This window comes from Neofelis nebulosa, chromosome 17, assembly GCF_028018385.1.
Source record: "Neofelis nebulosa isolate mNeoNeb1 chromosome 17, mNeoNeb1.pri, whole genome shotgun sequence".
In the NCBI taxonomy this organism is placed as follows: Eukaryota; Metazoa; Chordata; class Mammalia; order Carnivora; family Felidae; genus Neofelis; species Neofelis nebulosa.
The window spans coordinates 33954981-33978133 of record NC_080798.1 but is presented as its reverse complement, the minus strand read 5'-3'; the positions used below and the strand labels follow the sequence as shown (position 1 = coordinate 33978133).

Sequence of the window (23153 nt, the reverse complement as noted above, 5' to 3'; positions counted from 1 at the left end):
GACCACTACCCCCCCTCGTCCACACCCCCATGTATAGGTGGTAGTTGTCACATAAGCCTCACACCAGTTCAGGGAAGAGAATGTAACAAAATGGACAGCCTCTTGGCATTTTGATGTGGCCTTTAGCATCTGTTCTCTTAAAAGAAAAACAGGCAACTCATTTTATAGCTGACCCGAGAGTATTTAGGGACAGGAAAGACACATGCGAGGCTAGAATCATCTAGTTATACAGGAGCCACAACTCCGGGATGGAAAAGCAGTGGGTCCCCAGGAATGATGACATATGGCACAAGCAGCCACTCAGAAGTCTCAGGGGCCACGTGGTTTGGGGCCCGGTGTTTACCAAGGCAGGAATACCATCATCATTTAAGTCCACACTGTCCTAAGGGAGTCACAGTGAAACAAAGCCATAGGCACCGGGAGGAAGTATAATGAGCCCACCCAGAACAGGACAGGAGTTTCTGTAACTTTCTAAACCGGTATGCTTAGGAAGGACAGAATCAGCAGTCATTTATGAGTATTAAAAAACAAACACTCACTGGAAACATGGATGAACCTCGAAGACTTTATGCTAGGTGAAATGAGCCAGTTGCAGAAGGACAAATATTGTATTGTTCCACTTGTATGAACGGAGACAGAGACTGAAAGTGGCATGGTGGCCGTCAGGGGCTAGGAAGGGGGATGGGGAGTTACTCTTTAGTGGGGACAGTTTCAGTCTGGGAAGATGGCAAAGTTCTGGAGATGGGTGGTGGTGACAATTGCACAACCATGTGAATATCCTTAACGTCACTCAAGTATACACTTAAAAATGGTTAGAATGGTACACTTTATGTTGTGTGTATTTTACCACACACAAAAGCTTTTTAAAAATCACTAAGGAAGTCCAGGGGCGCCTGGGTGGCGCAGTCGGTTAAGCGTCCGACTTCAGCCAGGTCACGATCTCGCGGTCCGTGAGTTCGAGCCCCGCGTCAGGCTCTGGGCTGATGGCTCGGAGCCTGGAGCCTGTTTCCCATTCTGTGTCTCCCTCTCTCTCTGCCCCTCCCCCGTTCATGCTCTGTCTCTCTCTGTCCCAAAAATAAATAAAAAAAAAACGCTGAAAAAAAAAAAAAAAATCACTAAGGAAGTCCATATGGAAAATGAAAAACTGAATGTGAAAAAAAAAGACAAAAAAGCTTTTTTTTTTTTTTTTTTTTTTTTTTTTATCAAGAGAGAAATACCTGGCTCCAAGCTTAAGGCCTAGATTGCAGACAATAATGATGAGTCCTACCACGCAGTTTTGAAGACACGGTCACACAGGCCACCTTGTAGCTCTCCGCGTGATGCCTAGCTCTTCCGCACTCCCCAGTACTGAGGAAGGGTCTCTTTTCTTCAGCTTGGCTCAGCCCTGTCATTCGTAATAGACAAACGAGAAGTCCCAGAAACCTGTTCTATTTGGGAAGGCTTTCTTTTGTTCTAGGCTTCGGTGGTTAATATGCTTGACAAATTTCAGAGTCTCTCTATCTCTGTAGACCAGTGCCAAAGAGTTGTTTTCCGGATTCACTGTTAGCAGCTGAAATAAGTGAATACAGTGTCACATCAGAGCACAGAACTTGTTCTCAACTCTTTTCCTCAACGATTCACCACGGAACAGATGGTTTTCACATCATGTACTCAGACTGGTGACAGGGGATCTTTTAAAAGATCCTTTATGAGGAGGCGCTGTTGCTCTAGCTGTCAAGGCATTTCCCAACGGACCCCATTCCCATACATACCCAGAAAGGTTCTACCTCCTGCGTTTATTCCTTACTGTATCCAAAGATTTCATGGGAATGCACCATCAACTCTTAACTTCTATGGAATTTCTCAATAGGGTAGAATAAATGCCTAGTGATTACCCTTTGGCATTTTTATTCCTTGCTGAGTACTTACTACTAGAAATCAGAACCAGTGCCAGGCAGACCATCATGCATTTATCAGCTAAGGACACTGGCAGAAGGTCATAAAAATTGGGTGTGTGAAGAATGAAAGCCTCCTTAAGAAGTAAGAAGGATAGTTTGCTATCAGAAGCAACTTACCTCTTCATCTTCACCTTTGGCAATGTAGGAAGTAAAGCCGCCATATTCTGGCTCCCAGCCTTACAAAGGGAAGACAAACAGCATTCAGAAAGCTTTTCCTACAAGACTTCCATCATCTACTTACATCGCCCATACCAGGCTGCTCTACGACTGGGGGATCTGGGACCTCAGTGGTAACCAACTCTATGGCTTATAAGACGGAATTTACTGTTCAACCAACATCAAATAAGGAGTGAAAACTAAGAATTAAATGTAAAATACACCTGGAAGGAAAATTACATAAAAGATGTAGATCTGAGTGGGCGGGAGGGTTCTTGGAGGGAAACTGTTTTGGTCCACATCCCCCATACCTTAGTCACAGATAGAAATCCTTTGAGTTGGGGAGACTGAAGTTCATGACCCCCAAGATCCCTTCCAACAGGGTGCCTCTGTGATCTGTGATCCTGGCCAAGGTACATCACTTCTGAATTGGGTCAGGTGGAGAGCATCACCGGGAGAGACTGCCCCTCTTATGGAAACAGCTCACTGGTTTCCATAAGTTACTTCCTGACTCTTACCTTCACAGCCACAGTAGAGAAGTAAATCCAGGGCAAATTCAGTCTTGCTGTTGTCATGGATCAAAGTGTAGTGACCAGTCTTCCAACGCCTCAACTCCCCCTGGCATGTGGGAACACTTGAGTCTAAGAAAAAACCATAGAAGGCCAGAAAAAATTTAAAATAACTTGATACAACTGCTAGATTGCGAGGGAATAGTAAGCAGGAATGATCCAGCACTAAAGCGAAATCATTCCCATAATGATTTCTGACCTACTGACCTATTGTTCTGATCTATTACTCCACCAAACTAGCCTTAACAGTGACTGTCAAAAATGTACCATGTCTGACTGTTGGCAGGGGGGATGTTGATGCTCTCTTTCTTTACAGTTAGTTTCAGATAGAATATTTAGCTGCCAAAATAAAAAAAAATTATAACATGAATAAATACTATAATTTTAAACAGACTGCAGGGGTGCCTGGGTGGCTCAGTTAAGCGTCCAACTTCGGCTCAGTTTGTGATCTCACGGTTTGTGGATTTGGGCCCCACATTGGGCCCTGTGCTGATAGCTCGGAGCCTACAGCCTGCTTTGGATTCTGTCTCCCTCTCTCTCTCTGCCCCTTCCCTGCTTACGCTCTGTCTTGCTCTGTCAAACATACACATTAAAAAATAAAAAATAAAAAAAATAGATTGCCCTACCTCCTGTTTCTCCTGTATTAACATCCTGTCTCAGTGTGATTTGCTTGTTACAATTGACAAGCTGATACTACACATTATTATTAACTAAAATCCATAGTTTACATTAGGGTTCACTCCTGGTGCTCTACATTCTATTGGTCTTGATAAATGAGTAATGTCGAGTCTCCATCATGACAGTATTGGACAGAATTGGTTTTAATGCCATAAAACCCCCTGCGCTCTACCTAATTCATCCCTTCGTTCCTCCTAGTGCCTTCCAACCACTGATCTGACTCTCTCCTTAGTTCTGCCTTTTCCAGGATGTCATAGAGTTGGAATCATACAATAAGTAGCCTTTTCAGACTGGCTTCTTTCACTCAGTAATAGCACTTAACGTTCCTCTGTATCTTTTCATGGCTTGATAGCTCATTTCTTTTTAACTTCATCCTGTTGTGGTTAGAGAAGACACTTTGTATGATATCTTAAAAATTTAAATAAAATAAAGATAGGGGCGCCTGGGTGGCTCAGTCGGTTGGGCATCCGACTTCAGCTCAGGTCATGATCTCGCAGTTTGTGGGTTCGAGCCCCGCGTCAGGCTCTGTGCTGACAGCTTGGAGCCTGCAGCCTGCAGCCTGCTTCAGATTCTGTGTCTCCTTCTCTCTGTCCCTTCCCTGCTCGCTCGCTCTCTTTCACACAAATAAAAAATAAACATTAAAATTAAAAAAAAAATTAATAAATAAAATAAAGATAAAGTCTATTTGATATTAGTATAGCCATTCCTGCTCTCTTTTGGTTACTACTTGCATGGAACATCTTTTTCCATCCTTTGATTTTCACTCTTTTTCTGCTTCTGGGATCTCAAGCAGGTCCCTTGTAGATAGCAGACAGTATTTTTTTTTAAAGAAATTCTTTTTTTTTTTTTTTAAGCATTTTTAAAAGTTTATTTATTTTTGAGAGACAGCAGGGAAGGGGCAGAGAGGGGGACAGAGGACCCAAAGCGGGCTCCACTGACAGCAGTGAGCCCCATGTGGGTATCAAACTCATGAACCTCAAGATCATGACCTGAGCTGAAGTTGGATGCTTAACAGACTTAGCCCCCGAGGCGCCCTGACAGCAGATAGTTGAATCATGTGTTCCTGTCTGTTTTGTCAATCTCCTTTTGATAGTCATTTATATTTAAAGTAATTACTAATAGAGCGGTGCCTAGGTGGCATAGTTGGTTAAGCATCGGACTCTTGATCTCAGCTCAGGTCATAATCTCGCAGTTTGTAGTTTCGAGCACTCCATCAGGCTCTGCTCTGATGGTGCGGACACCGCCTGGGATTCTGTCTCTCCTTCTCTGTGCCCCTCCCTCGCTTGTGCTTTCTCTCTCAATATGAATAAATAAAACAAATTTTTAAAAATAATAATTACTAATAAAGAGGGAATTAATTCTGTCATTTTGCTATTTTTAAAATATTTTTATTTTAGAGAGAGAGACAGCATGTGGCAGAGGGGCAGAGGTAGAGAGAATCTTAAGCAGGCTCATGCTCAGTGTGGAGCCCAATGTGGGGCTTTATCCCATAACCCTGGGATCATGACCTGAGCTGAAATCAAGAGACGCTCAACCCACTGAGCGACCCAGGTGCCCCTGTTTTCTAAATGCCTTATAGCTTTTTGTCCCCCATTTCCTGCATTCCTGTCTTTTGTACTTAATTGGTTTTTTGGCGTTGAAACATTTAAATTACGTTCTTGTTTCCTTTTATGTATATTCTATGGCTATTTTCTTTGGTTATCACATGGGTTACGTTTAACATCCTAAAGTTATAAAGCCTCTAATTTGAACTTATGCCAGTTTAATAAAATATAAAAACTCTGCTCCTTTATAGCTTGGTCCCCACCCTTTTAAGATGATAAACTTTGCAAACAGTTACTTTTCATGTTTACCTTTTGTATTCCCTACTCTGCTTTGGTCCAGGGCCTTCCATAACAGTAGACGCTTGGTAATAGAATAAAGCATCTTTTGGCCGCCTATATAGATTTTTTTTTTTTCCTAAGCTGCAGGTTCCCATAAAAATGAAACCAAAAGGAATAGAGGTAAACAAATACCTTTTTAAACAGCCCCTGAGGCTCCACTGATCTTTACCTGATTCTTTTTAGGGTCCAAGTATAGATGCCAGTTTCAATTTTCAAGGAAAGCCAACCTCTATCTTAAAGAAAGGCCATCTTGGGGCACCTGAGTGGCTCAGTCACTTAAGTATCTGACTTCAGCTCTGGTCATGATCTCACAGTTCATGGGTTGGAGCCCCATGTCAGGCTCTGACAGTTCAGAGCCTGGAGCCTGCTTTGGATTCTGTGTACCCTTTTCTCTGCCCTTCCCCTGCTTGCTCTCTCTCTCTTTCTCGCTCTCAAAAATAAAGTAAAAAACATTAAAAAAAATTATTAAAGAAAGTGCTGTGTATTGACCAGTACAGGAAAAGCTACCTGGGTCTGGTGTTCTAAGTATCTGTGGTGACAAAAGCAACTGGTTAGTCTGTTTGGGAGGCCACAGAACCTGCATTACAATGCTTGTGGTTTCCCTGTCACACTGCCGGGGGGGGGGGGGGGGGGGGGGGGGTTTCCATGGCGATCCCTAGTCTTTGCTGCATGGGGTCCTTCTCGAGAAATCAGAGCGGAAGCAGGGAGAGTAAAACTGAGGAGAGGAGTTGGGAAACAGATTTTCTCGACTGGTTTAGTAGGTACTGAAACATGTATGTTGAATTGGTAACTACTCAGTCACCAAATCCACAGAAGCCTTCCCTCTTAAATTTCCTATGTTTTTCTCTTTTTATCTTGTTTGTAGATGATGAAAGACTTCCTCTACTTTTTAAAAAAATTTTAAAATTTTTTATTTTTTTAAAGTAATCTCCATAGCCAATGTGGGGCTCCAACTCAGGACCCTGAGATCAAGAGTGGCATGCTCTTGGGGTGCCTGGGTGGCTCAGTCGGTTAGCCGTCTGACTTTGGTTCAGGTCATGATCTCGCGGTTCGTGGGTTCGAGCCCCGCATCGGGCTCTGTGCTGATGGCTCAGAACCTGGAGCCTGCTTCGGATTCTGTGTCTCCCTCTCTCTCTGCCCCTTTCCTGCTCCCACTCTGTCTGTCTCTCTCTCTCTTTCTCAAAAATAAACACTAAAAACAAAACAAAAAAAAGAATCGCATGCTCTTTCAACTGAGCCAGTCAGGCGCCCCTAGACTTCCTCTAGTTTTAATAATAATTTCCTCTGTCCATGTGCCCAAATGCAAACAAGTTTTTCTTAGCCTGCTATTGGTCCTTAGCAGACATAAGCTGCTCACCTTCCTCTCCTTGGTGATGTTGTGTTTTAAAGCAGTTTGGGACACAGCCAGTCCTATTTCTGTCCACTGTTCGTAAATCTTTAGCCTAGTAAAACATATGAGCTGCTCCTCCTATCTAGAATGTTCTTCCCATAGATCCTTGTTATTCCAATCTGAGCTCAAATAGCAGCTTCTGAGACAGGCTCTTCCAACTGCCCATTCACCTCAGAGGCCACTCGGTCGTTCCTCACACGTGACCCTACGAAAGTTTTCCGCGTGGCGCTTATCGTTATTTGATGTGTCCTTGTGGTTCGTGTACATGTTTAATCTTTGTCCTCTCCTACTAGAATATTAGCTCTAGGAGAGCAGAGACCTTGTTTGTTCTGTCCTCCAGTTCCTGAAACAGGCCTAGCATAGAGCAGATGCGCAAGCAGTATTTGTTGGGTGAATAAATGATTGACTAGTGAGTGCTTAATGGTACACAAGGACACATCATATCGACAGCTTACCTCTCTTGGCTTCGTTTTCCTCTGACTCTGGGTCTGTCTGTTCACTGCTCTGTTGGCTGCTGTGGCTGACGGCCGTCTGAGGACTCTGGGGCCCAGGGGAGCTATGGCTAGTCCCTTCTTCAGTGTGATCAGCCGCAGAGGTGCCTTCGCCCTCCTTTTTGTCCTCCACCTCATCTTCCTCTGAAGGGGCCAAGAAGTGGAGTTTCAGGCCTGTGAAGTTGGAGAGCAGCAAGAACAGAGCCTCGGAGCGAAATAATTCCATGCAGTCCTTCAGGATGTTGGGAAGCTTGCTCTCCTCCGCTTTCTCATAAAACCTGGAAAGCAGCGATGCCAAGTTGTTCATCGAAGCCACAGACGTAAATATCACGCATGGAATAAAAGCTGATCATTAGCTTTGTACCCCGCTGCCTAAACCTTGGCATAGCTCACTGAATCACAAGTTGTTCTAACAGTGAGGTTCTCTCGGGGCCTGCTACCAGATGGCCGTGGGGATGAAACACCACCGGGGCCAATGTCCTATTATCGGAGGTGAGCCTGGCTGACCAACAGGCAGGTGCTGAATGCAAATGTCTTGGTTCTACCTTTTGTTAGGGGGACCTCGGCTGCTCCATTTCACATCTCCTTTCTCCAAAGCCTCACAGACCTCTGCAAATTTCTCAGGCTGGAAAAGGAGCACAGAAAAAAAAACAGTCAGGGACTCTCCCTGTAGTCCCACACCTGGTCTTGCAGCTGGAGCAGCTCTGCAGAATCATTCTGGCTGATTCCTAAAAGGGCCAGCCGACACTCACCCCCCCACCCCAGGCCTGATACAGTGAAGCCAGAACAAAGACTGGATAAATCATCAGCATGCCTTAGCCAAGAGATTCAAGTGTTAATCTGGACTATCTCCTTTAGCAGTTGTAGGTCTTATGTCAAATTGCTCAACATCTCAGTTGCCTGCATTTATAAAATGAAGATCACAATACAGACTTCAATCCAGAACCTATGAGGGGAAAAAAATTAAGCTGCAAAACAGCCAATGTCATTACAACGAAAATCTCTTGCAGGCCTCACTTTTATTTAATCAGCCTTATAAATATAGTAAGCCACGAACAGAGCAAGAAGCTGAATAATCTGTTGAAATATGCTCAAGAGGCTTTCTCTATAGTTGTTTAATGTAGCTTCCCAAGGAATGTTCTCAACACTGCAGTCCTATCGGCTGTAAAACAGGAACGAGGATCACAAAGCCTGATTTAGGTAAGCTCAGTAAAATAGGGTCAAACAAGTTTATTTACTATGCTTCTCAAATTCCTTAATATGCTAATGTCAGCTTTAAAATTCTGAGAGAGAGAGAGAGAGAGAGAGAGGCAGAATGTTGCGTCTCAACCTTTATCTTTCTCATGGAGGAACAGCTCTTGGGACTGCGCGTGGGGGGGAGCAGGATCACTGTGAAGCACCATACCAGCATCCATGATCTCATGTGGCCCTCACAGTAACTCTTCAAGACGAGCAAGGCAGGTCCTATTGCAGTTTAATTGATGATGAGATGGAAGCTCAGAGAGATTTAGTGATTTGCTCGGGTTAGTAAAACCATAGAGCCAGGACATGAACATAGAGTCCTTCTGACTTCTGATGTAGTTCCCTTGCCACTGAAATGGGCTACCTCATCCTTGTCAAATGCTCGTTAATAGGCGTTGACCAATTAATAATCTCTCTACTAAAAGCAATGAGCTTATAGTGAACCATATTCACCAAATGAATAGGAAGGAAAATACATACAACTCCCTCTCAGCCTAGAGGCTAGTTGTGTGTGTGTGTGTGTGTGTGTGTGTGCGTGCACCATTAAGATTTTAGAAAACTGGGGAACACCCAAGGGACTCTTAACCCACTAAGCATACAACTGCTACCTATGTCGGCTGCTAGTACTGCTTCCATATTTTATTTGAAGAAGAGGGTGATAAAAATATTCTAATCAGGAATAAAACAAAAAAACTCCTTTAATGATGCCTATGCACCCACCCAAGAAGAGAGACAAAAGCAGAAGTTGTTAGAACAGTGAGATTTTGTTAGGATGTCCCCAAGATCTACTGGACAGGATATGCTGGCTTACCTTAAGGAACTCCTTTAGGAGGATTTCGGACCTTTCTTCAAACTCTTCTTGAATTTGAACTTGGTAATCCATGTCCAGATAAGTAGGGTTGATCCAATCATATAAAATTTCATGCTTAAAAGAAGGAGCAGATGCCAAATATGAGTTCACAGTTCTTATTGCTTTTGCACTTATGTCATTTCATAACAGTAAAATATATGCAAATCCTCACTCTATAATTTCCTCCTTGTTACACATAAAAGTGCCAGAAAACTCTGCCTGAGAAAAGATACTATCAAAAGTTTATCCAAGAAGAGCGGAAGAGCAAACGTAAAGTCTAGTTTCATTACCAGGAAAACAAACGACATGCTACAGCTTCTAGAGAAGAGGCCCGACAACCGGCATTTATCCTTACATCTTGTGGGATGTGTGGGCTCCGAGGTACAAGTGGTTCAAAGTAGTTGGGGGGTCTGGTCAGTGAAGGACCATGAAACCAGCCGCTTATAGACAAACGTGACTTTTCTTCAGACAGGACTTCAGACACCTGAAAAGAAAGGCCAGCAGCACATGAATGAACACACCAGATAAGGGGGAAGGTCACCAGCCAGGGTGCACTGACTTCCAGATCCATCACAACAGATGCGGGCACCATCTGGCCACAGGGGTCCATCGGGAAGCTGTCACGTTTTGTTAATGGGGAACTAAAAAGTATGATCCTTACATTCTATATATTTGTGGTTTACAACCGTTACCTGGTGAAAGGATACTGGAGACACTTCAAAGAAAACCAGTGTGTTCCACGAAGGGATAAGAGACTTGACAATCTGCTTCGGCTGAAAGTGTTCTGCACCAGGAGAGAAAACAACCACAAATGTGGTTTCGTTATCGTTAACCAATTCCAGGCCGCCTTGTTTCACTCCGACAATTCTCAGATTTCTAGGGGGAACTAGACGTACCCTGCAGATCCAAAACCACCACCCCCTTCCATCTGTCTCCCTCATACTTGCTGGTTCTGCTGGGTGATATCTGTTCTCACTACGCCATCCCTCTATTATTGATAAGAGCTGGAATAAATTCGGAAAGTTTTCCAGAGTCAACATCTGGTGTTGGTCCTTAGAAAACAGCCCTGGCTTCCTGTCAGATGGATTCACCCTGGCAGACCGACGGTGCCAGGCGAATGTACACGCACTCTACCTTTCCGCGGTCAGTATTCAGAAGTAGGGTCTGCCGAGTCCTGTTAATGGACTCTATCTCTGGAGTAATGACGACTTGAAGCACAACTTAGAGGCAGCTGTCAGGGCCGACATCTCTTCCCCTGCGGTTGTCACCCCACTGAATGGCTTCCGCCTCCTTAGATGAGTACACATGTTGTATGTAAGAACTCAGAAGTGGCTAGTGCCGAGGAGCATGCACTTGTCTTACCATCAACGTTATACAGGTCCAGGGTGCCCCCCAAACTCCTGTCCCAGGGAGGAACCAGGTAAAGAATGAAGGCGATCCGGCGCCCTTCCAGCTCGTCGTCGTGGCAGAGGAGGGCATCTGCAATAGTGCAACGCACACTTTAACGTCCCGCACCACAAGGAGCAGCTCCAGGAGCAGCTGGAGCTGACTGGATCCAGCATTTAATATCAGTCCATTTGATACTCATCTGTAATGTGAACTCCCCCAGCTGTAAAATGACACTTATTCTCCTGGTTTATAATTGGAGACATAAAACAGGCAACACGGGGGACTCCAAAAGCACTGAAGGGCACATATAGGGACAGACCCCAGAGAGAATCACTAACAGTATTTTTGCATATATTCTTCCAGTATTTTTCCTACATACATTTGCTTTTAAAAAAACAGTATCCTACAGTGGTTATCTTGTGGCCTTTTGATTACATGGTAAGTGTCCACATCAGTATACACACCTGTCATGCTTTTTAATGGCCACGTAGTATACCATATGGATTATGAATTATCTTCCTTCCCCTTTAATCTTCCACTTGTTAATTAAGTTGTCTCCATTTGCCTTAATGAACATCACTGTACATAGACCTTTTGGTACTGATTCCCATTTATTTCTTGAGCTAAAACTTCTAAGGGCCATTTGGTGGAACTGAGCAAGGCAGGCATCTGTGCAGGGCAGGGGAGGGAAGGCATGCTATGGTGAACTGAGACTGTTCACACATGGAGGGATCATGATCGATTGATAAAGAAATCTATTGAAGACAATGGAAGCCATGGTTCTTACTGCTGAGGTAGGAAATTACAAACACGGAAATGGCAAAATCTGGGATAAACCTAAAGTATTGAATTGCAACTGCAGGAATCAACATGAATTGAGCTTCCTATATGTGTAGATGTTTATATAGATATTTAGATATCTACATATTTCTAGATGTTGAAACACACAAAAGTGTAAATGCACGTGTGTGCACATGTGTGTGTGTATATGTGCATATGTGTTTGCTGCCTCTTTTCCACTGAAAGGCCTGGGAGTGGTGACACCCTAACAGCAAAAACACCTACAATCCAGATCTTGATTTAAACAAAAATTTTTTTTTAATGTTTATTTATTTTTGAGAGAGACAGAGACAGAATGCGAGTGGGTTAGGGGCAGAGAGAGAGGGAGACACAGAATCTGAAGCAGGCTCCAGGCTCTGAGCTGTCAGCACAGAGCCCAATGCGGGGCTTGAACTCACAAGCTGTGAGATCACGACCTGAGCCAAAGTTGGACGCTCAGCTGACTGAGCCACCCAAGCACCCCTTGATTTTTTTCTTTTTTAATGTTCATTTATTTTTGAGAGAGAGAGAGGGAGACAGAGGATCTGAAGTGGGCTCTGCACTGACAGTAGTAGATGTGGAGCTCCAACTCGCGAACCGTGAGATCATGACCTGAGCTGAAGTCAGATGCTTAACCGACTGAGCCACCCAGATCTTGATTTTTAAGCATCATTCTTCACTAAAAGGAACTAGGGTTCTTTGGAAGAATGGCCAACTCTGGATCTAGAGCAGGGGAAATGTAAGATAAGCCTGGAAAATCTTGTTTTGCTAGAAAGTAAGATATATTAAGAATGATGGGGACACATCAAAAGGACCTGAAGTCAGTTTAAAGGGGCTCCCCTTGATCAAATCAGGGACAATATGAGCATCAGTATAATGACAGCAACTGCTTATAGCCCGTTACATAAGCAGTAATCCATACATCCACACCGACATAAATACATGAATAAATAAATGGGAAAAGGGGAATGTTTCCTTTACAGTAGAATAACTAATAAATGTAAAAGAAATGATTTTTTATTGAAAAATATCCCCGTTTGGCAACTAGCAAGAAATATCAGAGGATGCTGGGGCACCTGGGTGGCTCAGTCGGTTAAGTGTCCAACTTTGGCTCAGGTCATGATCTTGTGGTTTGTGGGTTTGAGCCCCGTGTTGGGATCCATGCTGACAGCTCAGAGCCTGGAGCCTGCTTCGGATTCCATGTCTCCCTCTCTCTGCCCCTTCCCCACTTGTGCTCTGTCTCTCTCAAAAATAAACAAACATTAAAAAAATTTTTTTAATTAAAAAAAAAAAAAAAAGAAAAACCTGACATTAGCCACCACCTTAATTAAGTAATCAGAGTTAGTATCACTAGACTATGACACACAGAAACCACATACCACTTGAGAAGATGCAGTAAAAAAAAAAAAACAACAAACAAAACCCCACATAATTAATTTTGTAATATTCCTACCAAAAACACACGGCTTGAATCTAATCATGAGGAAGCATCAGACAAACTCAAACTGAGGGAAGTTTTACAAAATGACTCCTCTGTAAACCTTCAGAAGCATTAAGACAATGAAAGTCAAGGAAAGACTGAGGGAGTCCAAACAGGCATGACAACTACATGCACGGTGCAATCCTGGACGGGATCCTTTGAACATGTATTTTATTTATTTTTTGTTTATTTATTTTTGAGAGGGAGCGAGCATGGGAGGTGCAGAGAGAGACAGGGGGACAGAGGATCTGTAGCAGGCTCCGGGTGACAGCAGAGAGCCTGATGCGGGGCTTGAACTCACGAACTGTGAGATCATGACCTGAGCCGAAGTCGGCCACTTCAAGCGACTGAGCCACCCAGGTGCCCCTAGATCCTTTTGCAATCAAGGACCAAATAATAGAACTTGAATGGAGCCTGAGGATTAGATGGGAATCATGTATTAATCTCAACTTCCTGATTTTGATGGTTTATCATTATCATACAGGAGAATGTCCTTATTGTAGGAATCAGTTGGGGGTCATGGGGCAGAACGGCAACCAAGTCCAACAGGAAATACGTTATTTGTACTACGCTTGCCACTCTTCTAGAAGTTTGAAGTTATTTCAATTGAAAAGAAAAAGTTTTTTTTTTTTTTTTAAAAAAGGGCATATGATAGGACTCTTCCTGTGTACCACTCAGTTACCCTCAAAAAGTTGCTACCAATTTATACTTCCCCCAATTATACTTTATATTGTGTGAGAGTAAACCCAAATCAAAACTGGACTCAGGAACACAAAACAAAATACTTTTTCTTGTAGACAAAAAAACCAAACATGTTTTCAAAAAGACATTTACATGCTCCCAAAGGGAACTGGTGACAATGGATCCCTCTGAAGAGATGGGGGACAAAAAGAAAGGGAAGGGGACTGTCAAGGTTTACGCTGTATCCTTCTATATTGAGGTTTTTTCCCTTAAGAATGTGGTTCTACGAGTAGAGTTTACAACATCACCTCTGAGTTTCCTGACACTGTACACAAAGCGGGTGTGCATGTGCAATGTCAGCATTTTCCGGAAAATATGGTCAACAGTTTTCATATTTCCACCAAAGGCAACCCCTGCCTTATTATACCTTCCAGGAAGGTGGGCATTTCGGTACATGAGCCGGTCAAGTGTTCCTTACTGAGCAGATTCTAACGCTGCGTGGGGACATGCAGCCCAGGATTCTGGCACACTGGTGCTATCTTCTTGCCACTGTTAGTTAAAGCCTTTAAGACTTCCAGATGTCAAGGGCTTTATCTTGCTTACCAGAGAATTCATATTTAGCACAGGACATGTCAATAGTTGATTCCAGGTCAATCTTGGAAATGTCAGCAAGCCAAGTCCGGAAATCTTCAAACAGAACTTTCCTAGAAATGTAAACAAAGATCACTTGTTAGGCTGCAGTGAGGCCTCCATTTGGATCTAGGCCACAACTTCTTTTTCCTGGAGGCTGCAGTTTATTCTTTACTTTAAACTTGCACAGTTTAGGACTTGGAACTGAAATAAAGAGAAATAAATGCTAATCTATCTACTGTAGTCTTTTTTTCTGTGTTTTCTTCCTTTTAAATTTATGGCATGCCCTATCATGGCAGTGATTTGGCCTCTGTCATAATTAATTGCACTGATGTTCCATTCCGAGGTTACTGATTTTTAGATATGTTCTTCAGCACTAAAAGCAGCTCCACTGTTTAATGACCACTTGGGTGACGCTGTTGTAGATTAAAAACTTTAAGTTGCAATAACGGTCTATATTATGCTAACTATGTGGCACTCAGGAAAATCTTTCATAAAAGTTCTTTTTTTTAATTTATTTTTTAATGTTTACTTTTGAGAGACAGAGAGAGAAAGAGAGAATGGGAGAGGGGCAGAGATACAGAGACACAGAATCTGAAGCAGGCTCTAGGCTCTGAGTTGTCAGCAGAGCCTGACGCAGGGCTCAAACTCCCGAGCTGTGAGATCATGACCTGAGCCAAAGTCAGGTGCTTAACCAACCAAGCCACCCAGGTGTCCCTTTCGTAGAGGTTCTGATGCTAGCAGGATACCACTAAAAGATGCCGACCATTTCCATTTACCACCTAATGTGGTTCTTTGTACAGAAATCTCTTTAATACAATTTATAACTCATTCAGCTGATCAACTTTGAAATTCTGTTAATCTCGATGAATTTATATCATTTTGAAAGGATTTACATTAGTTCACATTTTGCACACACAGACAATATTTTGGGGATCCTCTAAGTCCAGATGTACACAATTGAAATTCCCACCAAATGCAATTGTGCTATTCATAAATATCAAGTCTTCAGGCTGATCTGAGATTTTAATACTGAGTACCTCTTCTGCACTATACATTACCAAACCAAAAAATTTCTGTAAACTACTGTGCTACGTTAGTTCACCCAGAAGTGCCACATAACTTTAAAAACAGTTGCGAATTACATGGAATGAGCCAGCAGAGCAAAGTGCTGAACCAGGCTTGAGATGTGGGTGGCAAACATTTCTGCAAAGTCTTGATGCTTTAAACAACTATTACCAAAGCCTTAAATCCTTCTTTTACTGGTAACATTGGCTTCCTCAAGTTTATTCCATAAAAAGCCCTTCCTCTAGTCACTCTGTGAGGGTGTCACGAGGACAGGGTTATTTTCTGTCATTATTCTCACTTGTTAATTGTATTTAAGAGAGAAATTGCAGAATCCAACCGGGAAAGATAAAGGTCACCTTTCTATAAAGACCAAGGACTGCCGTCTCTCACACACTATCCAGCTGTTACCCTGTGTGTATAGAATGGAACCTCGGTCCCATAGGAAATGCTTACCAGAGGCGTGCTGTGAACTAATGAGATAATAATGCCTTAAAGCACAATAATGCCTTAAAGCACGATCACCTCACGATCACAATGAAAGGTCTAAATAAATATGAAATGTTATGAGTTACAATTAATACATAAGCAATAGTTCAGGATTTGGAAGAAATAACAATCTGTGCAGACTGCCATCATATATAGAAATTCTGTATAGATGAAAAAGTTATTACAAAGTAACACGTGCTAAGGGGCGCTTGTTAAGTGTCCTTGACTCTTGATTTTGGCTCAGGTCATAATCTCATGGTTCGAGCTCCATGTTGGGCTCTTCCCCCACCTCACTGCTGACAGCATGGAGCCTACCTGGGATCCTCTTTCCCTCTCTCTTTGCCCCTCCCCAACTCGTGTGCACATGCACTCTCTCTCAAATAAACTTAAAAAACAAAACAACCCCTCCCCCCCAAAATAACATGTGTTTATTGTAGCAAAACTTGGGGAAAAAAACACTCCAGAAGTAAAAAAAAAAAAACTGTTAAAAAAAAATCTGAAATCCTACTAGCCAGATTTAAACATCCCATTCTTCTGCCGTTCTGTTGGTATACACATAGCCAAATATATATCTTTCTTAAAATCATTCACACTTTGTGTATTGTTTTAACATCTTTTCTTTTGACAAGTGTATTTCATTGACTCTAATATGCCTTTGTCTGTAAGAAGTAGTATTATTTTACATTTCACTTAAAAAAATGTTGCCAATTAAACTAGGACACCACTGTAATTAGTGAGACACTGGATCTCAGCAGTGCTAAAATGGGAAAAAAGAAAATGTATCTTAGAATTGGTGAAATAGGGTTTAACTTTATCATACTCGCATGTTAAAATTCACATATGTCATAGCCAACAGCTGTAGAGTTTTCCACTTTACATTTGTGCCATTAACTATGTAAATCTCAGTGCATGGCCATTTAATTTGTATGTAGTTTTTCATTATTTTAAACAACATTACAACACATAATCTTCTATGGAATTTTTGAGCTCATCCTTAATTATTTTCTTGGGAGAAGTTCTCACAAGTGGACTTACACTACAAAATAATAAGCATAATTTTTAGGGTTTTGATACATCTTTCAAAACCATCATCTAAGAAAGTCGGCAGCAGTGCATAAAGGGGTCTAAACGACTGTCAACACTGGGGTTTTGAATATTTGCCAACTTAATAGGTGAAAAATGCTTCCTGCAGTTGTCTCCTTGATTACTAACAAGGTTGAACATTTTATCATTGAGAAACTGGGCCCTGGAATCAGACTGATTTGAGCTTGTATCTGAGCTCCCTCAGTTTTCACCTAGGAAGCCTTGAAGAACTTACTTCATCTCTCAGTCTGTTTCCTCCTCTACAAAAGCGTTATAATATTATATAATACTTCCCGCACCTGACAAATAGCACCAGTTGTTTACCTTAAAGCACAGATGTGAGGCTCTCTTCTCTTCTTCAAATCATCAGACTTGATCATAAAAAAGAGGAAAAAAAAAAGATTTCCTTCATAGATGAGACACACAGAGGAAAGCAGTTCAGTGAGTGCCCTGGTGGCATAGCATTGTGGGTAACAGCCCAGCCCTGAAGCCAGACTGCCTGGGTTTGATGTATGGTCTCTCCACGTGGCGGCTCTGCGACTCGGGCGACTTCCTTAAACCCCCTGTGACTTATTCAACAAATACTTAAACACTTGTGACAGTGGAGCTTATGTTATTTTCGAGGGAGACAGACAATAAACATACAAAGACAGTGGTCAGTATGAAAGAAGGGGACAAATGTGTGGGGAAAACCAGCAGGGTATGAGGGAGTAGGCATGCTCAAATGGGGAAGGGCTTCCAAGTACAAACACGGTGGCCAGGCTAGACCTCGCTGAGGGATGCATAGCCTTGAAGGAGGTTGGGAAACAGTCCAAGGGAATACCTAGGCACAGAGGATTCAAGGTCCTGAGTATGAAGCATTTCCTAGTCAAGAAATCCAAGGAGACTATGTGGCTGGAGCAGAGAGAGTACAGGGGAGAGTGGTAGGAGATGAGGCCAAGGAGGTAAGGGGTCACCTTAGAGCTGTTCTAAGCACTTTGGCTTTCTGACAAAGAAATGAGGAACCATGGGAATTTTTGAGCAAGGGAGTATTGGGATTAAATTGCTTAAATTGCTAAAAATTGGGATAAAATTCATGTAACATAAAATTTACCATCTTAACCATCCGGAAGTATGTAATACGGTAGATTTTAGGTTATTCACCATGTTGTGCAACCACCACTGTTGGTTCCAGAACATTTATTATCACCTCAAAAAGAAACCCCGTACCCATCAGGTGGTCACTGCACATACCCTTCTTCCCCAAGTTCCTGGCCACTGCTAGTCTACATTCTGCCTCTCTACGTGGATTTGCCTATTCCGGACATTCCATATGGACGGAATCCTACAGTCTGTGGCCTTGCGTGGCTGGCTTCTCTCAGCACATTTCCAAGTCTCCTCCTCTCCCCCATGTTACAGCAGCATTACTACGTCATACCTTTTTCTGGCTGAATAATATTCCATTGTGTGGACAGACCACACTCATTTGTCCATTTGTCAGGTGATGGACATTTGGGTTGATTCCACTTTTTGGATATTCCGAATAATGCTGCTATGATCATTTGTGTACTAGTTTTATGTGAATGTGTCTTCAATTCTTTTGGGTCCACTGTTGTTTTAAAATAACACAACGGCTATGACTGTGGGGCTGGGCAAGGGTAAAAGCAGGGAGACTGGTTAATAGACTGATAGAATAATCCTGATGAGAGACAAAGATGGCTTGGGCCAGGTGCTGGCTGTTGGCACTGGAATGGAAAGAAGTGGGTTTTTCTGGATAGGTTTTGAAGATAGAGCCTGCAGAATTTCCTGACACACTGGGTATGAGGGGAGAAGAGGACCTTAAGGTTTTTTAAGCCTGGTCCCTTGGAAAGATCGAGTTGCCATTAACTGGGATGGGTAAAATCGCAGGTGGAGCAGATTTAGGGGGAGGAGATCAGGAGTTTAGTTTTGGACTTAGGTGTGAGACACTGAACAGATACCCAAGAGTAGAGGCAAAGCGAGGGTCTCCCTGGAAATGGCCCAAGGGCAAAGCCCTAAAGTACTCCATCATTGAGAAGTCAGGTACAAAAGGAAAGCCTACCAAAAGAAACCAAGGACTTGCCAGGGAGGTAGCAGGAAGCCCCAAGGCATCCGGACAGTAAAGTGAAAATGTCTCCAGGAGAAAGGAGTAACATAGTAGCTCCAGTGCTGCTGGGAGGTGGAGTAAAATGAGGCCTCAAAACTGATGACTGACTGGATTTACTAACGTAGAAGAAGTCGAGAGTGAGCTTGACAAGTGCAGCTGCAGTGGAGTTGTAGGTGAAAGGCTGAAGAAAAGTGGGCTTAACAGAGAATGGGAGAAGACATATTTAAGAAAAGTACAGACAACTTCTAAGGAACTCTACTGTCAAGAGGAGCTGAGAGGGGCGCCTGTGTGGCTCACTCGTCCAACTCCTGATTTAGGCTCAGGTCATGATCCCAGGGTCAAGGGATCGAGCCCCATGCTGGCCTCTGCACTGAGCATGGAGCCTGTTTGAGATTCTCTCTAAAAAATTAAAAAAAAAAAAAAAAAGAGGAGCAGAGGAATAGGGTGGTGGCTGAAGGGCAAAGTCAGGTCAAGAGCACTTTTTTCTTAACATCTTTCTTTTATATGTCAAAGGGAACGATCCGGAAGAGAAGGAAAAACTGATGTAGTCCCCTCATCTGTAAAAGAGGAATAGTAATGTACCTCCTTCATAGGACTGAGGATTTAATGAATTAATAAAGTACTTAGCATGGCATAAAGCATGCACTCAATAATGTTTGTTCTGAAATATACAGAATATCAGGCAACTCTTAATGACATACTGTTCGGAAGGCTGGAAGGTATCATAGACTCAATTAAGGCAATTCATAGCACAAGCAAAGGGGATACAAAGTCTGAAGGGACAGAAGACTGAATGCAGGTTTTATATTTACTGTCTTAGGATGAAGAAGTTCAGTCCCAAAGTGAGCATAAGTAAATATTATTCACAGCCCAGTAGAGTTCCATCAAACACCCATGTGATCTAAAGTTATCTTTTATTCCCCTCCTCATTACCCAGGGCCCTTTTTATTATTTTCCTACTCACTGACTTTACAGTTAGAAGTATTTTCATCCACCAAACTGCATTAAGTAAAAACCAGCTTTATTTCTCAATTTTAGTAATCAGAGATGCATATGGCCCTAAATCTAACAGAGATTTATTGTTATTGAAGTTGATATAATTACGAAGGCAGATCATTGTGGTTTTAATTAACCTATGTAACTTTACTAAGGATAAAAGCTTAATATTAACTGGATTTCCTGAATTATTAAGAGTTACATTGTGTATTTTATCATGTGGTTAATTCAATCATATGTGTAAGGCCCAAAGATAGACATACTGGGGGACACAATCAGCTCTAGTGCAAAAGAATAAAAGAGACAGAAATCCTGTTATTTACTCTCTTATCCCAGATAAAGAGGAATCAAAGGGTAAATGCAAAGAAAACAAAATAGGTCTTCATCTTTTTCATTTTATCCTGTGATTCTTGAGGGTTGATGTCCATGAAGTTTTATGAAGGATTTCTAAGAGTGATGTACACCATGTACTAAAAAGATATTCCCCCCAAAACTGGGGAAACCAATGATCTAGATTTCCATACGTAGACTAGGCCCTGTCTTCTAAGAGTAGAAAATCCAGCCATGAGTTTGACATGGTCTTTCCTGCCAAATTAAACCGTCCACCAAAAAAGGAATAGAACTAACTCTCCTTGGACATTCTGCAGTGAGCAACATGCTGCAATACATCATGCCACCTAAAATAAAGACATGAACTCAAAAATTTAAATGGTTATTATTTTCCAACATACAGTTCTCTTTAGCATATCAATCCCCAAAATGTACCTGATCCCCTTTGTTTATAACGTACTTAACTTACTGGCTTACTGTATTTCTTGACTATCTGTTGCTATCGTTATCACTTCTACTGTATTTTAGATTTTGAAGTCTTACAGGGCAGAGACTGTCAGAGAGTCCCACGCAATAATTATAGCACCTAATACATTGTTAACACTCAGTAAGCTTATGTGAAATCAACGAATGTTTCTTACAATGTCAAGGCAAGGACCCTCCAAGGCAAACCCAATCTAAAACTCCAAGTCCAAAGGTAATGAATGGCTTTGTGGTCAATTAATTTCTGAAGTGGAAGAGTGAAAGGGACATAAATACCTGCTGGAACTTATATAAATCGTTATACTTTTCATGGAAGTCCAAGTTCAAAAGTTCCTTCTGAAGCCCTTCCAAAAAGTTTTGGCTTTGGATGAAGTCTGGGATCACGCAGTGAAGAAAGGGTTCCATGTCCATGACAATGGCCTCTGTTGGAAGGAAAACATTACTTGTGGCTTTTTCTCCTTTTATATTTTTGACCCCTAAGTGGTATAGCAGAAAGAATACAAAAGGGAATGGTTGTGAATTCTCAGAAATCAAGTGAGTAAAGTCTAAGATTTGGAGGAAGAATTATAAGCTCTCTCTTTTTTCTTTACGCATTCAATGCTACTTTTAAAAAATATTGTTCTTAAAATACTAAGTCTTAAAAGGAGTACAGGTGATATCACTAAATTAAGGTTCGTACTCCTTTTTGAGTTTTAAAAAAATGTTTACTTATTTTTGAGAGAGAGTGAGCAGTGGAGAGGCAGAAAGAGAGCGGGACAGAGAATCCAAAGAGGGCTGTGTGCTTACAGCAGCAACCCCAAAGCGGGGCTCAAACTCATAAACTGCGAGATCATGACCTGAGCCGACATCTGACACTTAACCCACTGAGCCACCCAGGCTACCTGCTTTTTTGTTTTCGTTTCTGTTTTAGTTCAAAGATTAGCTATTGAACTGAATATATTTGATTCTTTACTGATTTCCCACACACTTAAAATGAGAGTAGCAAATTAAAAAAAAAATGAGAATAGCAGCTCAGCTCCACAGTTGGTGGGATCCCACCCCATGTCCAGCTCTGCGCTGGACAGTGCTGAGCCTGCTTGGGACTCACTCTCTCTCTCTCTCTGCCCCTCTCCTACTTGTGCTTGCTCTCTCAAAATATATACATTTTTAAAAAGTGACAATAACAATAGTGGCTGGTGATTTTTCGTTGACCCTACTTTTTCTTTCCCCAAGTTACTGTTGGAGGAAGTTACAACATTCTTTTTTTTTTTTTTTTAATCAGTTCAAGCATAACTTTCCGATGCCTTGATTTCTAGCTCAACATTTTTACCCACTGCTTGTAATAATAGTCACCACCACCACGACCGACCACGTGCCAAACACAGTGGTGCTGTAGACGCACGACTTCACTTCATCTCTTCAGCAAGCTATGGTAGACACTATCCCTATTTCCATCCTACAGCCTAGGATATTGACAAGTCCCTGCGTGTATAGAGCTATCCCTTTCTATGTGCATCCAGACACCCAGGACTCACCTCTTTAAAGTACTTAACAACTGAAAGCAAACTCATGGCAATCTCTAGAAGGGAAAGCATGATGCATTAAGCAGAATTCTTATCCCCTAAGGTGGTATCTGAGGCTGAGGCTGGAATCGTTCAAGGTGGGTTCCTCCCCTTGCTCAACACTTGTTTGCTTTCATAAGTCACGCAGTCGACCTATAGGCGTGTGAAAACGATTAAGCGCAGGTGCCAACTATCTGGCAGCTCACAACAAATGCTCTGGCTACGCTATTTTGGGATAAGCGATCATTGCCCTCGGAGGAACTACGAACTTGCATGCCCTCTTGCTTCCCAAAACTCTCGGGCCTACGTTTCTTCCTCTTCTCAGATTTCTAAATCCGAACCGAACTTGGGATGATAGAGGATAGCAGGAGAGTCAGAGGTGGCCAAAGTCATACTGTCTCCAAGAGACTCTTCCCTTGTGGCCCCGCTGCCCAGGGCTCGGCTCGAGTGGCAGGACTTTCAGAGGCCCCCAGACCCCGCGCGGCAGCTCCCCCTTCACAGCACTCGGTTACCGTGACGGAACGGCGTCCTGCGGCTCCAGGCCTCAGACACCTGCTTTTTCAAGGTTTCTTCCGTGACAGCATCCGAAAACTCCGCTATCACCTCCTTCTTTCCCTTTTTCCCCGCACGGCCGGGGCCCGGCTCAGCTGGCCGTTTCCCATTCATCTTCTCTTAAGCTACAGACCCACACCACACTGATTAAGCAGCTATACTTTCCTGGGCGGACTGCAATTCCCAGAATGCCCCGTATCCCGTGTTTCCCAGCGCCGCCCAATAGGAAGTGCGAAAGTAAGAGGAGGAGGAGCCCATTCCTGACTTACCAATGGAAACTCCAGATATTGCAGTCATCTCATCAGCGATTGGCCC

The 23153-nt window shown here is 42.6% G+C and overlaps 1 protein-coding gene across 2 annotated transcripts; it reads right to left on the bottom strand.

Moving 5' to 3' along the window:
- Positions 1-1166: 1166 nt before the first annotated feature.
- On the bottom strand, positions 1167-23027 carry OGFOD1 (2-oxoglutarate and iron dependent oxygenase domain containing 1). Of its 2 annotated transcripts, none has more exons than XM_058709632.1 (13): positions 22799-23027; positions 21022-21167; positions 17157-17203; positions 14169-14269; positions 10559-10675; positions 9889-9980; positions 9552-9680; positions 9158-9271; positions 7650-7729; positions 7069-7382; positions 2612-2734; positions 2055-2113; positions 1167-1549 (listed from the first exon to the last, which is right to left on the bottom strand). In XM_058709632.1, the coding sequence occupies exons 1-13, from the start codon at positions 22950-22952 to the stop codon at positions 1388-1390; spliced, it is 1638 nt and encodes a 545-aa protein (XP_058565615.1). In that variant the 5' UTR covers positions 22953-23027; the 3' UTR covers positions 1167-1387. The 2 variants fall into 2 exon arrangements, with proteins under 2 accessions (XP_058565615.1, XP_058565616.1); XM_058709633.1 differs by lacking the exon at positions 22799-23027 and adding an exon at positions 22260-22748.
- Between the last annotated feature and the right edge of the window lie 126 nt (positions 23028-23153).